We start from the raw sequence: 15,944 nt of genomic DNA on the forward strand, positions 1-15,944 counted from the left end.
CTAGGTGTGCAGGATGGTTTAGTGTTGGTCTCGCTATATTTCATGGGCGCAAGACACACAAAAAACTTCCATGCCTTTCTGCCATCTTGGTTCTCCCCCCACCCAAGCCCACTGATTTTTAAAGTTCTAGATGTTAAGCCCCACTGATTGTAAGAACTGGCAAAGTTAGGCCCCTCTGGTTTTCAAAGCCAAATGTTAGGAGGATTCATTTCCGCAGTGTGGGCCCCCTCTATTTGGGGTGCCCGGTGTGAGGTCTGCTCCTCTCCATTCTGTCTATAGCATCCATCCCTCTCATGGACAGTATTGTGGGTCCATTTGACTCCCAACCTGTCTCCACCCTTCCTACCCTCTTCAATGTGTACTCTTCTCTACATTTAGCTGCAGAGAGTCTGTTCCCTCGGTCATTTTCTGGATTATTTACACTGATGTAGATGTTATCTAGGTGTATCCATAGGATGTGGTGATCCTAGGATCCTTCTGCCCTACCATCTTTCCTGGAAGTCCTGTCTACGATAATGATACTGCTTATTTATTTATTGCTAATTTATTCCCTTTTAACCCTACTTGTCTGAGACTTCATAAGAAAGAAAAATTTCCATTAACTTTATTGTTAGAAGAGCCTTATTCTTCCAAATATAAAACTATAGAGCAACAATTCAATGTAACCCAAGTATCTTATCTAAAGCTAAAGAATTGACAGTACTATTCACAAAACTATTGTTTTTTTTTTTTTTAATACACACTGGGTTTTATTTGGAACACTACTCTGATATAGGATAGGTTGCTGTAACAGGATACCCTTAGATACAGTGGCTTACTCAAGACTATGACATAACAGTCCAGGTGCACAGTCTAGTCTGGGGCTGGTATAGTGGCTCTATCATTTCAGGGACCCAGGCTGTGCCAAGGTCCTTCAACAAGTGCTTCCATCTTGAGATCACAGTAGTTGTTCCTTCCATGTGTCCCCACACCATCAAGAAGGAAGAAGGAAAAGAATTATGTGATCGGTCTTTACCTGGGAGGATGGGGGAATTTCTATCACCAAGAGAACAGGGTAAGAATGGGTATTTGGGGCATGAGTAGTCTCTGTGACATATTGCAACTTAACTAGGCTTCATTCTAAATAACATTTTGAATTAAATACGAGGCACAAAAAGATGTGCTTTGAGTGGAGCAAGGGGAATTAGCGTCATTCAACTTGGAGACATAATCTGAGCAAAACACTGGTTATCTTATTGTGTAACAATATGTAATTTAAATAGGTGCACACTTTCCGGAGTGCTTTATATGGATTATCTCATTTACTACTCAAAAATTGTCCTAGGTATCACAATCCATCCCCCAATTCCTCATATATGAGGAAAGTGAGGCATAGAGAGGCCAAGTATGCTGCCTGAAGGCACAGAATAAGGGGTAGAGCTGGTACTTGAATCCAGACATTCAGATTCCAGAATTGCCTCTCAAACCACTTCTTCTTCAGCCACTTACTAACACTTGGAATGTTAGGCTGCCTTTTGAAACTGGATAGGAGGAAAGATTCTCTAAAGAGTAATACCTTGAGTTTAAACAAAACTTTAAAAATCAAAACAAAATCTGAAATATACAAAACAAGGTTTTGCCTGAATTATTGTTTTATTTTTTACAATCAGGATGGTAGATAATAAGGAGATATTCTAGGTTTATAACCCATAAATAAACCCAGATTCATCTAAGGTATTAATTTAGACTGAAGAAGAGTGAAAAAGAAACAGGTTTAATCTAAATGTGATATATTTATTACTCCTGGGAAAATAAATCTAAGACCTTTTTTTCTGAACATCAGGGTTATTAATAAAATATTCAGGTATATCCATGTAATACTTTAGACCATTTTTTGATCAAGGCAAACTAAAACAACTTCATCCTGGTATTTGAGGCTTAATCCTCACCCTCAGACCATTTTAGGTGATTATATATCCGGAGGTGCTTTAAATTATATTTAGAACATCACAGTTGCTAATAAGTTAAGTAAGAAGACAGTGTTAAAATAACAGTATCCACTCCCTAGATGCATTAGTTTGCTAAGGCTGCCACAACAAAATAGCCTAGACTGGATGGTTAAAATAACAAAAATTTATATTCTCACAGTTCTAGAAGCTGGAAGTTCATGATCAAGGTATGAGCAGGTTTGCTTTCCTCTGAGGCCTCTTTCTTAGGTCACAAATGACTGCCCTCTGCACATGGTGGTCTCTGTGTCCTAAAGCCCTCTTCTCATAAGGAAACCAAAAGATGGGTATTAGGGCCTCCCTAGTAGCATTTTAACTTAATCACCTATTTAAAGGCCCTGTGTCCAAATACACAGGCTTAGGTACTCAGGATTAGGAGGTACTCAGGATTAGTTCAGACTATGAATTGGTGGGAAAGGGGCATAATTCAGTTCATAACACAGAAACACTTTGGAAACACTGAGGCTATGAAATCAATTAGCAGCAGTGAGAAGTTCAGCATTTGACTACTCCCATCTTACAGTTTTGGCCAAAATAAGATATGGTACAGGTTGTATGTTTCAGTGACAGTAAACCATCTAAGTATTTTTTCGCAGCCTTACTAAATTCAATATGAAGATTATTTAAAAGAACATCTTGAACTTGCTATTGCTTACATTTTTTCACCAGCCAGGCAAGAGGAAAAATCAATGTGACATTAGCAAATGTTTTGCTGACAAGATCAAATGTGGTTGAGTGAACTGAACAGATAGGACAGCAGGCATTACAGTCGCTCAGAACAATATCAGGTCTCTTACCAGAGAATAACTGTTAGCCACAGAAGAGCTGGAAAAATTCAGGTTAGTGTTCAGCACAGATGAATCCCTTTTCTAAAGTTGTATCTGTAGAGAACTTAAAGTGTATGGCAGCAAGAGAAAACATTTTACCTCTTTTGGGTTATGGCAGTGAAATTAAAAAGTATAGGCACATCGCTGAAAAAGATTTGAAGTATTTTGAGTATCATCAAAGGAATTTATTCCATCCATCTTACAAAGATATTCTTGATTCTGTTTTTATTTTCTTGACCGCTGTATTTCTTTCATTATAAATCTCTCTTGAAAATGGGAAGAGGAAAGGAAAATTTATGACTTGTAGGAACTAACATGGAGAATAATAAATGAGGGAAACCATAAAGTCAAAGACCCTTCATGCAATTTTCTAAAAGTAATCTTCAGATATATGAAATTTTTACAAGTTGTACTCATCTGACTTGGGATAAAGTATATTTAAAAACTTTGGCATAACACAAAAGCAATATTTTTGTTTAAAAACTAGGAAAGAAAAACTGTGGCACTATTAGAACAGACTACCTAATAAAAATTTCTACATGGTTATGACAACACTGTGAAGCATCTGATATCAACAAAGGAGAACTTCTGGATATTTTCTTTTAAAGAGTGACTGTTGAAGACCTTTGACAATATCACTGTATCATATTTTATATAATGCAAATTACACACAGCTTTATGTGGATAATATTGGTACTGGGAAGACCAAGACCTTGAGATCATTACAAACCACATTAGTAAATCACAACAGCCACCCCAAATGATATGTAATGGCAGACCTTGAGAGCATTAGATAAAAGGTCCTGTGTGAGGCCACCCTACCAACTCTCTTGCTTCCACTCTCACTAGCTTTACTCACCATTCATTGAATGCTGGTCATTCTGGAAATGCAGTTTTCTCAAGGGGCTACGTTCTTTACCATGTCAGAACCTTTGAATATGCCGCCTTTTTGGCCTAAAATACAACCCTTCCCCCTTCACCATCTGGAGTTAAAATTTGCCTTTAAAATCCTTTGGATACCAATGTGGTCTCTCAGGGTATCTAATACTGTCAGTTGACTGTATTTGCTGCTGCGTCATTTGAACACCAGGTAAAGTGGTTGGTTTGGGTTTGTTTGGTCTTGTTTTTTTTGTTGTGTTTTAGGAAGCCTATTTTAGAGATGATCATAAACAGCGGAATTATCTTCAGGAACTGAAAGTAAAGGAAGAGAAGATTTGCATTTCTCACCAGGTTACATGCTCATTTAGTTATTAGCACAGCAAACAGCAGACTCACACTCACTGTTTAAATTGTTCCTTCTCTTCCCTTTCTCTTCCTCTCTCCAAATTATAAGACATAAGATGAATACCTAAAGCTAAATAAATATAAGACCTCAGTGCCTATACAGTACTTACACTGAATCACAAGTAAACTTCTGTTTGTCAGTCTCTCTTACTAGACAATGACATGGTTGGGGACAGTGCCTGTTTCCTGTCCACTCTTACATATGCAGTACTGGACCCAAAGCACTCAGAGAATAGTTTGATGAATAAGTAAACAAGGGAATAAATGATCAAAACATTAACTACAACAACTTTTCTTTTTAAAAACATAATTAAATTTTGTCACTGTACATATAAAAAATAGTTTTTATCACTGATCTCAGTTTCACTTTCAGGATAACCAAAACTACTCTGTAGTTTTTGTTTGTGAGGTAATAGGACATTACTGCATATATCTTTTGGATCGAACTGTTTAAGTGATATTCTGTTACTGATTTTTCAAATTAATTGATGAAAATTGACTATTCATTTGGCATTAGAGAATACTTTGATTGAAAGATGATTTATCAGACATTATCTGTGTTTATCCACCTTTCCAGCCAATAATATTAGATCTATAAATGTTTTGTCTTGCTCATGTAATCATTCCCAGCTGCATAGAAACAGGCTCTAATGTCACATATCTTAAAAAAATAGGTAACCTTCCCATATCCTGTGTGACTCTCCAAATACCACCTCTCATTCTCTCTTCTGACTGGCCATTCCTTTCAGTCCTACTATTTCACCAAATCTTCTCCTTTTGAAATCAAGTGATCTCCATGGAGCCAAGCTCTATCATCACTTCTGTGTCTGTTTCTTACTAAAACTCTAAGTAGTAAACAACATTTATTTTTAGTTCTAACACTTTATTCTTCTGATTTCTGCACCATGACACATCTATTTTTCCCCATGCCTTAAAAGGTCTTCCTTCATAGGCTCCTTAAGAGTCTTGATTTTCTTCTGGACCTCTAAATATGGAAGATACCGTAGACTCCATTCTGTTTACTCTTTTTATCTCTATCTATACTTCCTCCCTATTACATTTAGTACTATAGATTTTAATTCCATCTGTATGCCAACATATCCTATCTAACTACCAACCTACCTTTTTCCAACCCTGACCTATCCCTCGTGGTCCTGATTCACACATGCACTTCCTACTTTACTCTCCACATGGCTATTTAGAAAGCCCCTCAAACATCCAAAAGAGAACTCATAATTTCCACCACTCATAATGAATTCCTCCTCCTTGCAGTAAATGACACTACTGTTCAACCAGTTATCCTTTTATAAAAACCTAGAAATTATTGATTTTTTTCTGAACCATTTATACATCTAGAGCAAGCGCTGTCCATTCCACTTCACAATATAATCAAAGCCTACCCTCTTCCCATATCTCCACTGCTGCTCCCTAACAGAAGCCACTATTCATCTCTTCTCAGGTAAGAAAGTAGCTTTCCCATCCTCCTCTGCTTCCACATCTAGTTCCTACAATTCATTCTTCACACAACAGCTAGAATGATCCATTGAAAATGGAAATCAGATCATGGCCCTGCCCTATGACTCCCCACCACACTCAGCACAAATTCCAGGCTATTTTCCAGTAGGTTGTGCCCCACCAGCTCCTTCAGCCTCCTCCACTCCATCTTCTCCTTGTCCATCTTACTTCAATTTTCTATAGCTTCCACATACAAACTGAGGAAGATCACTCTTCAGAGTCGTGCACCTATTCCTTCTCCCTGGATAACACTTCCTTTAGATCTTTGCATGGCTGGCTTCTATTTAACATTCTCAGAAGTGGGCTTCTCTGCCCAGCTGATCAAAAGTAACGCATCTACTGGGACAGTTTCTTCTGCTTTATTTTTTTTCATGATTATCACCAATTCTAAAATTATCATAACTTATTTATATTATTATAAATATATAAATTTATATTTATATAAGTTTCTTATAAGCACTATCCTGTCTTGTTACTGTTATAGCTGTAACACCTAGAAAAATGCCTATTATAGATGCTTGCTGCATAATGAGTATTTACAGAATGAATTAATAAGTCAGTGGGGTGTTTCTAAATATAGCATACATCTCTTAATATGAAAAGAGAAATAATGAATATGTAAATATGGCACATTCCACAACATTCTATGAGAGAAAGTTTCTTCTTCAAAGCAAGAGAAAATAATTGCTCCCAAATGATAGGGATTTTACTAATTTTACATTTGTTTGTGAATATAGAGTATTAAAATAGTCTAGTTTTCTATTCCATTTGTTCTTTGTATGATACTTGGGATAGTAGTTTCAAGTCAAAGGTTTCATGTCATAATTTGATAGGAAACTTCATATCTTACCCAGGTTAATGATTCCTCAGTGGATACAAATAATTGGTAAATGATGGTGATATTATTTAGTGGCTTAATGTATTATATTGATATTTTTAAATTACATATATGTAACATATACGTATGCTATACTTACAATATATGTACAGAGATAGATAATTGTATACATTTGCACCTCTATACAATTTTTGTGATTTTAATGGAAGTTTTTAAATATGAGAATGTGTGCATGAAAATATATGTGTAGCTAAACCATTGTTCTGTTTGTAAAATAAGTAAGATTAGACTTTGTGTTTTCCTAAACTGGGGTATAAAGGAATGATCACAAGACTGAGATTCAGAAGATCTAATCCAGCTTTCTGCTGCTAACTAGCCTGACATTGAGCAAATCGTTATACTCACTAGAATGTAAGCTCCATTAGGGCAGGGATTTTTGTCTGTTATGTTCATTCCTGTATCACCAGCATCTGGAAAAGGTTGGGCTCAGCGTAAGTGCTCCACAAATAATTTTTTACATGAATTACACTTCTCCAAAATTAGTTTCCACATCTACAAAACAATGTTCTTTCCAACCCTTATATTGTAAATAATATTAAAGCTGTTATGAATTTAAATAAGACAAATTCATAGCTGGAACTGTTTATTCAGTTTTTACCTTGGCCTTTATAAAATTGTCTAGTTCATCAAAGCTCTTTTCAATGAATATTTATTAACATGAATAAGACGAGAGCTAATATCAGTCCATATTTGCTGTCTTCCAAAGGACAAAAACAAAAACTTTAAAATTAAAAATGTATCATTCAAACTCATAAAATTAAATAAGTGTAAAAGAAAGTTCAATAACCAACTTCTCAAATATTTCCTTAAAGTGTGCAGCATTTACGTTTTGGAATGTATTAAGTTTTAAGATTGCTCTAAGAAAGTTAAGACACCCTGTAAATGAACCTTTAAGAATACCTGATATTCCAATTACATAATATAAAAAAATTAATATTCACTTAAAATTTTTTTTCATTCATTGAACAAATATGTAATAAGTGGCAACCATGTGAAACCTGTGTTAGGAAATGACTGCCAACCTGATAGCCTACCCTCTGCTGTCAGCTGCGATGCCAGGTGTACACAAAGCCCTGAGATCTCTGGTGTTGGAGCCTCTTGGCCAGAGTCAACAACATTAGAAAGACTGCAGAGGCAACCTGTGTGCTACTGATAAGACAGTAGCCCCCCTCCTGACCACCATTACTCAGAGGCTCCCTACCACAATCACCAGGACCAGTCCCACCATGGGTATTACTTCCCTGTTCCCTCATTGCCTGTATCCTTACTTCTTCCATACTGATGACTAATGAGACCCTGACCCCTTTACAATAAAGCCATTGCTGCTCTACCCTGTCACCCTCTATCCCTCCTTATCCTGCCTTTTTCCATAGCACTTATTACCAGGCATGTATTTATTTATTTGTTCATTGCCTTGCTTGTATACACACATACGCTAGAATGTAAGCTCCATGGCAGCAGGAAATTTGTCATTCATCAGTATATCTCCAGCACCAAGAATAGTGAATGACACATAGCAGGTGCCTAGTAAATATTTGTTGGATGGATGTGTGGGTGAGTGGTTAGACGGATGGATGGATAAATGAAAAATTTAATGAGTGAATAACCTGAACCTCCCCACTACTGATCCTCCTAACTGTCTCTCCTCTGTTTCCAGCATCACCTCACCATTTAGATGTAAAGGTTGCCCTCATGAACTAGCCATGATAGTACTTGTTCTCAATAAGAATTTGGTGTTCCACCCTGGGTTTATTGCTTCCTGCTGGTTTGGGTAAACATTTGCATAACTGTGCTTGGCTCAGTTTGGTAATACATCCTTGGGGCTTGCCTTTATCCCTCAAGTGGGACCCAGCCAGTATGTGTGTGTGAATGAAGTGTTGCCCCACCATAATGACTTCATAAAGGAACTACATCTGAGAAGGAGGCACAGTATATAAATAAATCAATATACAAATAAATAAAAACAGCACTAGGATGTCAATAAATGAAGTCACTGCCTTCAGTAAGTGTACACATTCTACAATGACAAGCCAAATAGGCAAGACAGAGACTAGAAAGGGGAAAGGTAGAAAATTCCTGAGCCTTAGGTGGGAAAATAGGTACATCTGTTGGTACCTATTTGGTACCAACAGAATGTTGGTAGGAGTGATTTAAACTACTATCATGTTTCTAAATGGCAATTTAGAAAAAGCTATTAAGATTAAATGGATTTGTACCCTTTCACTATCATTCAGCTTCTAGAAATATGTTCTATAAAAACTCTCCTGTAACAACTGGAAATATCCCAAGTACTCATCAATATGGACATGCATGGTTTAATTATGAGATCACATAACAGTGCAGTCATTAAAAAGAATAAATATAGACATGTTTGTATTACAGATATATTAAATGGAATGAGGAAATTGCACATTAGTATGTGTGGTGTGATCCTGGTATTGAGTTTATACCAGTGTTCTAGATACTATGGATAACAGTGAGTAGTATTCACAATGTCCCTCTCCTCATAGAGATTAAATTCTAACTGGGGAACAGACAACAAACAAATAGAAGTTTAATGGCAGAGCAGTGCTATGAAGACATATAAAGCATGGCAAGGAGATAAAAAGTGATGAGGACCAGAAAAAGCCTCTCTGAGGGGGTGACACTGGCACAGAGACCTGAATAAAGTGAGGGAGCAAGACAAGAAAATCAGAAGGAGAGACAGTAAGGAAAACAGGCCCTGAAGCAGCATGCTTGGAGTGCTCAAGAAAATGCAGGAAGACTGTGTGACTGGAGAGCAGTGATCATGGGGATGAGAGGCAGAGTGTGAGACTGGAGAGGTAGCCAGGGGCCATATTATGTGGCATTTTATGGGCCATTGTGACAATTTCAGATTTTCTTTTAATTTTGATGATAAACCAGCACAAGATCTTGAGCAAGGGAATGACATATTCAGAACTGTGTTTTTAAGGAACTGCTGTGGCTTTTACGAAGAGACTATTCAGCATTGAGTCCATATAGTAAAACCAATTATATCTTTTATTAGACAATCTACAAAAGGATTGCAGTGACCAAAAATGAGAGGAAAATATGCAATCTTTCATATGGTGTATTTAGGAGTGTTTTGGGGCACCTGCTTCAGAGGTTTTATGAGGGTTGAAGAGTTTATGTGTGTATACACATACAGTAGTTAATGTATACAGTTATACATATAGAGTTTTTCATATATTAATGGGTATTAAATGATACTATGTGAAAACCTGAAAGAAAACCAGAAATACACATCAAATGTTTAGATGGAAAAAGTGTGGCAGGTATTAAAAGTCTAACTTTTCAGTATTGTTCTAACCAAAAAGATGTTTTGGAATTTCATTTTTATGCTATGAATAGACTGGTTAGTGCATTTCAAAGTGGTTTGAAGAAGTTGCTCTGAATTTAGAGTTTAAAAAAATGATCAGCCATTATAATTCACAATGCAGAAAGAGACTCATACTCAAAACTGCCAGTAAGAAATGATTCAGCTCAGTTCAAAAGCCAGGAGACAGCAATAAAGCCTTGGAGTTAATACCTGTTCTACCTACATAGGTATCCTTATATGCCATCTCAAATGAGATCATGTATGTTAACTTGTTTCAAAAATCATTAAATACTACTGTTTATTTTTATGGGATTGCTGATACATGGCCAAAACTGATATTTTTCACGCTTAGTCCGCTGTGTCTCATCTCCTTTAAAGGACAGGGCCCATTCATTTAGCTCTATTCCCACATATTTGGAACATTCCAGATTGGGAATTTCCTTTTAGGTTGTTCAACATTATATTTCCCCATAATGCAGTTCAGTGCCAAATCCAACTTTTCATTGAAGTTGATAACTTGAGCAGCAATAATACAATGAGTTCATTTTGGTTCACTGAGATTCAGGCAGTCTCTGGAACAGGGGCAGTGGTCTCCCTTCCACTGCTACCCCTCTTGGCCAAAGCATATTGTCGGCAAAGAGATTTAGCTAATCAGATTATTCTTAGACTCTTTTCTTGAGTAAACTTTTAATTATATGCATAATTGTTTAATTTGCAGAATCAACCAGTATCCCGGGAGAAATTGTCTAAACAAGACTTAGAGTTTCTTGTATTTTCTCTTGTCAGAGTCAGGCCACAAGAAGTTAAAAAGCACCATACAGAGAAGCACAGAAACAGGAATGGCAGCCGAAATGAGGAAGATGGTAAGGCAACCAAGTCGAGAGTCTACTGACGGCAGCATCAACAGTTATAGCTCCGAGGGAAAGTAAGTGACGTCAGCACATCTGTATGGCTTTAAAACCATGGGTTTTGTAAGTCACAGGTAAAATAACAAAGCCACCAATGTTTATGGTGCAGCTTATTCCTTTTTTTTAATGTCTACTTATTTAAAAAAATTTTTTCAGTGTTTGTTTATTTTTGAGAGACAGAGAGAGACAGAGCATGAGTAGGGAAGGAGCAGAGAGAGGGAGACACAGAATTCAAAGCAGGCTCCAGGCTCTGAGCCACCAGCACAGAGCCCGACGAGGGGCTCGAACCCACAAACCGTGAGATCATGACCTGGGCCAAAGTTGGACGCCCAACCAACTGAGCCACCCAGGCACTCCTAAAGTTTATTTTATTTGGGGGGGGGTGAGGAAGGGGCAGAGAGAGGGAGAGAGATAATCCCAAGCAGATTCTGTGCTGGCAGCGCAGAGTCCCATGTGGGGCTCAAAGTCACAAAACCACGATATCATAACCTGAGCCAAAACCAAGAGTTGGATGCTTAACCAACTGAGCCACCTAGACACCCCTCAGTTAAAATTCAGACTCTTGATTTTGGCTCAGGTCATGATCCCTGGGTCGTGAGATCAAGCCCCACATTGGGCTCCCCACTGAGCATGGAGCCTGCTTGGGATTCTCTTTTTCTTCCTCTGTCCCTTCCCTGCTCACCCTCTCTCTCAAAATAAATACACATTTTTAAAAATTAAATAAAATTTAGAAGTGAAAATTAATTTCCCATATTCCTACTTTTCTCCAAACTATTTTGGGTTCTGAGTAAGTCTAACACTCTCATAATAGGAACTTACATTTTTTTGTTTTAAAACATCACTCTTTTTTACCTTAGGAAAAGATCTCAAAATTTATCTTCCTCATTATTTTTGTGTAAAGAGTTTTAGTTAGTTTTGAAATTAATCATGAAAAAATATAGGTAGATTTGTGTTTTACTTACTTGGTCTGCTTTTACATATAGATCCTGCAAAAAATCCTGCATTTCTCTATGCTTGAGAATTTTTCTGGTAAAACCAAACCTTTACTGAGGTGATAGATCTTACAATTAAGTAATTATTATTCTGCGGTGGGTTACTTGGAGATTGTGTGCAAATTTTCCTATAATTATTTATTTATTGGCATTCAAAAATCTCATTCATCAATCTAATAGTAGTAATTTATTTTACTGGAATTGTTTTTTTCTGTTTAGAAAATGAAACAAAATTATGCCAAGTTAATGATCATGCTATGTTTACCCATTCCTGAAACTATTAAGTCCGTTTATTTGATCAAATGATTGGTATGCATCCTCCCAGCAACATATAGCTAAGAGCAAAAATCAGCAGGCATGAAAGTTATAGAGATAAACTTGCTGACAAAATACCAATATTTGATGAAATACGGTAATGTGACATACAAATGAAAGACCAGAGACAATATTTTCTGATATAAAATTAATAAATCAAATAATATTTACCTCCACCTGAATAAGCCACTTAACCTCTCATAGATTGATTTTCGTGGTCTCTGGGTGTGATAATAAATTTGTGCTCGAATTCCCTTGATTGTGAGGAAGTAATATGTGAAAAAGCACATTCGGAATAACAAATCCCTACAGAAATGTGCTTATTCAAAAACTACTCATTGAAGGCCATATATGTAGCAAGCATGGTTCTTGGTACATGGACAAATCAATAAACAAGAAGGGCACAGTCACTCTCTGCTGGAGCTTACAGCCCAGGGAGTTCAGGTAGTCATGGGGTAGTAAGCAATGGACATATTCTAATCAATTCTTTTCCACTTGAACTAAATAAAAATCTCAGATAATGTAAAAATGTAGTTCATTAAAAAATGAATAAACATTTTTATTTGTAAATAAGAAATTGTACTTTGCTATGATATTTATTGAAGAAATTATCAGGCATTGTTTTTTAATTTAGCATTGTTACTTAATGTTCATGAGCAATTATTCATGTAGGGTTCATCATATAAAAATTTACATCTTATATTTTATGTCAATAATATACTTATGGAGGGACTTGTATTTTTAAGTGTCCAGAAAACTTAGTATATTAAAACTATAAGCCATCCTGAATAGAACATCAGCTCTTAACTTGAGAATTTATTTAGACCTTTTCTCAGTCAGTGCTGGGCTTCGCTTGGTTCAGGGGCAATGAATGCAAAGAATCACCAAGTAAGTTGTCCAATATTTATGATTCATGATCAGAATAAGCAGTCATATGGACGCTAATGAAATGAATTCTAGGAGATCTAATGTTTTGATTTTTGTCCTTTTGCTAATAGCTTAATATTTCCTGGAGTACGACTAGGAGCAGACAGTCAATTCAGTGATTTTCTTGATGGACTGGGACCAGCTCAGCTTGTTGGCCGCCAAACCCTTGCCACCCCTGCAATGGGTAAGAATCACTTTTTCCCCCCACAGGAAAACTGATGTTTCATGATTGACAAAGTCATTTAAAGCATCTAGTAGTAATATAAGTGAGAAGCAACATTTTAGGGTATTTCTGGTTTCAAATGACTATTCTAATTTCTAATGCATGTTTCTAACTTGAGACATTATACAAAACAAAGTTAGTAAAAAATCTTTGAATTTATCAGAAAACTCTGTCAAGACAGAGTTAAGGATAGCATTTCACAGCCTGGAAAGACAAGTGGATCATTCAGTAAAGGATGCTGGCTTACCTGTTTCACTAAGCAAAAAAAGATTAATGAAATTGCCTCCCTACTTAAGAACTTAAAAAAAATATTTTAGACTGAATTATAAAGGAGAAATTGGGTAGAGAAAGACCCTAGAAAATACTGACAAACACTTAATGTTTCTATGCTCTTGGGAGTGGAAAAGAACGTCTAAAGGATCAAACCAAAGCCAGATAAGTTGAAAACTTCTACTAGAAAAAAAACTCTAAAGTAAGTTAAAAGAAAAATGATGAATGGAGAAAATTACATGTAACATGCACAACAGATATTCCCCTGAAGAATATGAGATTGCAGCTTGCAAGGGCCCAAAGAATACTCAGCAAAATGCATGAAAATAGGTCACCACAAAGACATATCATCATGGAATTTCACAACACCAGAGATTAATAGAAAATTCTACAAGTTTCCTAAGAAGAAAGATAATTCTATATAAAACTATCAAAAAGTCAGGGGTTCCTGGGTGGCTCAGTCAGTTGAGCCTCCATCTTTGGCTCAGGTCATGATCTCATGGTTTGTGGGTTCGAGCCTGATGTCAGGCTTTGTGCTGACAGCTCAGAGCCTGCTTTGGATTCTCTGTCTCCCTCTCTCTCTGCCCCTTCCCTGCCCACTCTCTCTCTCAGTATAAACACCAAAAAAATCAGATTTCCACTGGACTCTTCAATAATAATATTGGAAGCCAGAAGATCACTGCATATTATGTTCAAAATTCTGAGTAACAATTGATTTCCAATGTAGAGTACAATAGCCAGCCAAGTTATCAAGTAAGTTTCAGGCTGGAATAAAAACACACTGACAAGAATGATGTCAAAACATTTTCCTCATACACAACATTGCTCATAAAGTTACTGGAGGATATACCTCAACAAAATGAACTGAGTAAATTAGAAAAAGTTGAGAACTAAAAAAGAAAGAAAAGATCCAGTAAATGAATGCTTCAGCACAAGAGAAAAACGGTTGGGATATCCAATATGATAGTGAAGGAAAAGTTAAAGATAACAATTGCAACAAACTTTAAAAACAGTTTGTCCAAAGGGTAACATGTCAGAATCCATAAGATAAAATCTCAGAACACCTAATATGCTTGATTTTATGGAAGAAGTAAACAACCAGGAGAGAATAAGGGGTTGAATTAATGATACATCCATAAAAATGTAAGCAAATGCTTTTTAAAAAGACACTTATTAAATAGGGAAAAGAAAGAGCTGTCCAAGAAATGAGAAGTAACCACAGTATTCTAGTTCACTCATTTCTAAATAATGTTATGTAATCATAGTTATATAGACTAATATTGGAATAATGGAATGACAGAAAGCGTCAATATATGGTGGCGAAGGAAGGCAGTGAGAGAGGTTGAAGTTAGAAACTAATAATAATATCTAAAAGTGAAAAACATAGGAAAATGCCTTACAAATTTAGTATTTCTAAATAGGGAGGCAAATGCCAAACAGTTAAAAAAATTTTCATATAAAAATATTAAAAATCTTGAAAGCAGTGATCTTTGGAAGGCAAGAAGTTGAGAGAGAGAATGGGAATCTTTTATACTAATAAATAGGCTTATAGAACAGTTTGACTCTTTAAACTGTGTGTGTATGTGATTAAAACAAAAACCAAAGAGAAATGTGGGACCTGAGCCTAAAACAGAGTTATAAAAGTAATGGTTCTCAATCCAGAACCACAAAATTGATCAATTGACCTAGCAAATAAAGAGAATTCACAACTGAGAAAATGAAGATTATTTAGCTAAGGAAAAATTAGAACTTACTAATTTTAAGAAATAAAGTATCATATCAATCAGAAAATGATGAACACCTTAGTAAACATGGGCAAAGGATATGAACAGGCAAGACAAGAGAAAGAATACAAACTGAAAATACTTAGACATATGTTCAGCCTGTCTACTAAAGAAATGCAAATTATAAATTTTAAACCATCAGACTGACAAAAATTAGACATATTGCTAATACCACTATTAGTGGGTGTGCAATATGGAAAGACAGATACTTCTGATGGTAGTACAAACTGGCACAATCTTTCTGAAGGATACTTGGCAATATACATAGAATTTTTTAATGTCCATTCAATTAGACCCCATATTTAAAAATCTGGGAATTTATGCTCAAGAGATAATTGACCAAGTGTGCAAAAATTCTCTATAAAGCTGTTCATTCCAGTGCTATTTATAATAACAACAATGTATATAGTCTATATTTCCATCAACAGGGATCTGGTTAAACAAGTAATGACATATCCATTCTAAGGATGCATGGTCATAATACAGATGATAGATAGATGGGTAGGTAGGTAGGTAGGTAGGTAGGTAAGATAGATAGATAGATAGATAGATAGATAGATAGATAGATAGGGATAGGTAGGTAGATAGATGTAGGTAGGTAGGTAGATAGGAGAGAGAGAGAGAGAGAGGAAGGAAGGAAGGAAGGAAGGAAGGAAGGAAGGAAGGAAGGAAGGAA

The 15,944-nt window shown here is 36.2% G+C and overlaps 1 protein-coding gene across 3 annotated transcripts in view; it reads left to right on the top strand.

Moving 5' to 3' along the window:
• Positions 1-15,944, top strand: part of RIMS1 (regulating synaptic membrane exocytosis 1) — a 487,006-nt gene that overhangs the window by 467,900 nt on the left and 3,162 nt on the right. For 2 of the 3 annotated variants that reach the window (XM_049652868.1, XM_049652866.1), the window contains 2 exons: positions 10,636-10,774; positions 13,063-13,175. In XM_049652868.1, the coding sequence (XP_049508825.1) occupies positions 10,636-10,774; positions 13,063-13,175 (252 nt within the window). Of the gene's footprint in view, positions 1-834; positions 1,055-10,635; positions 10,775-13,062; positions 13,176-15,944 lie in introns of those variants that run through there. The other variant, XM_049652867.1, reaches the window with a different exon arrangement.

The sequence above is a fragment of the Panthera uncia genome, assembly GCF_023721935.1.
Source record: "Panthera uncia isolate 11264 chromosome B2 unlocalized genomic scaffold, Puncia_PCG_1.0 HiC_scaffold_24, whole genome shotgun sequence".
In the NCBI taxonomy this organism is placed as follows: Eukaryota; Metazoa; Chordata; class Mammalia; order Carnivora; family Felidae; genus Panthera; species Panthera uncia.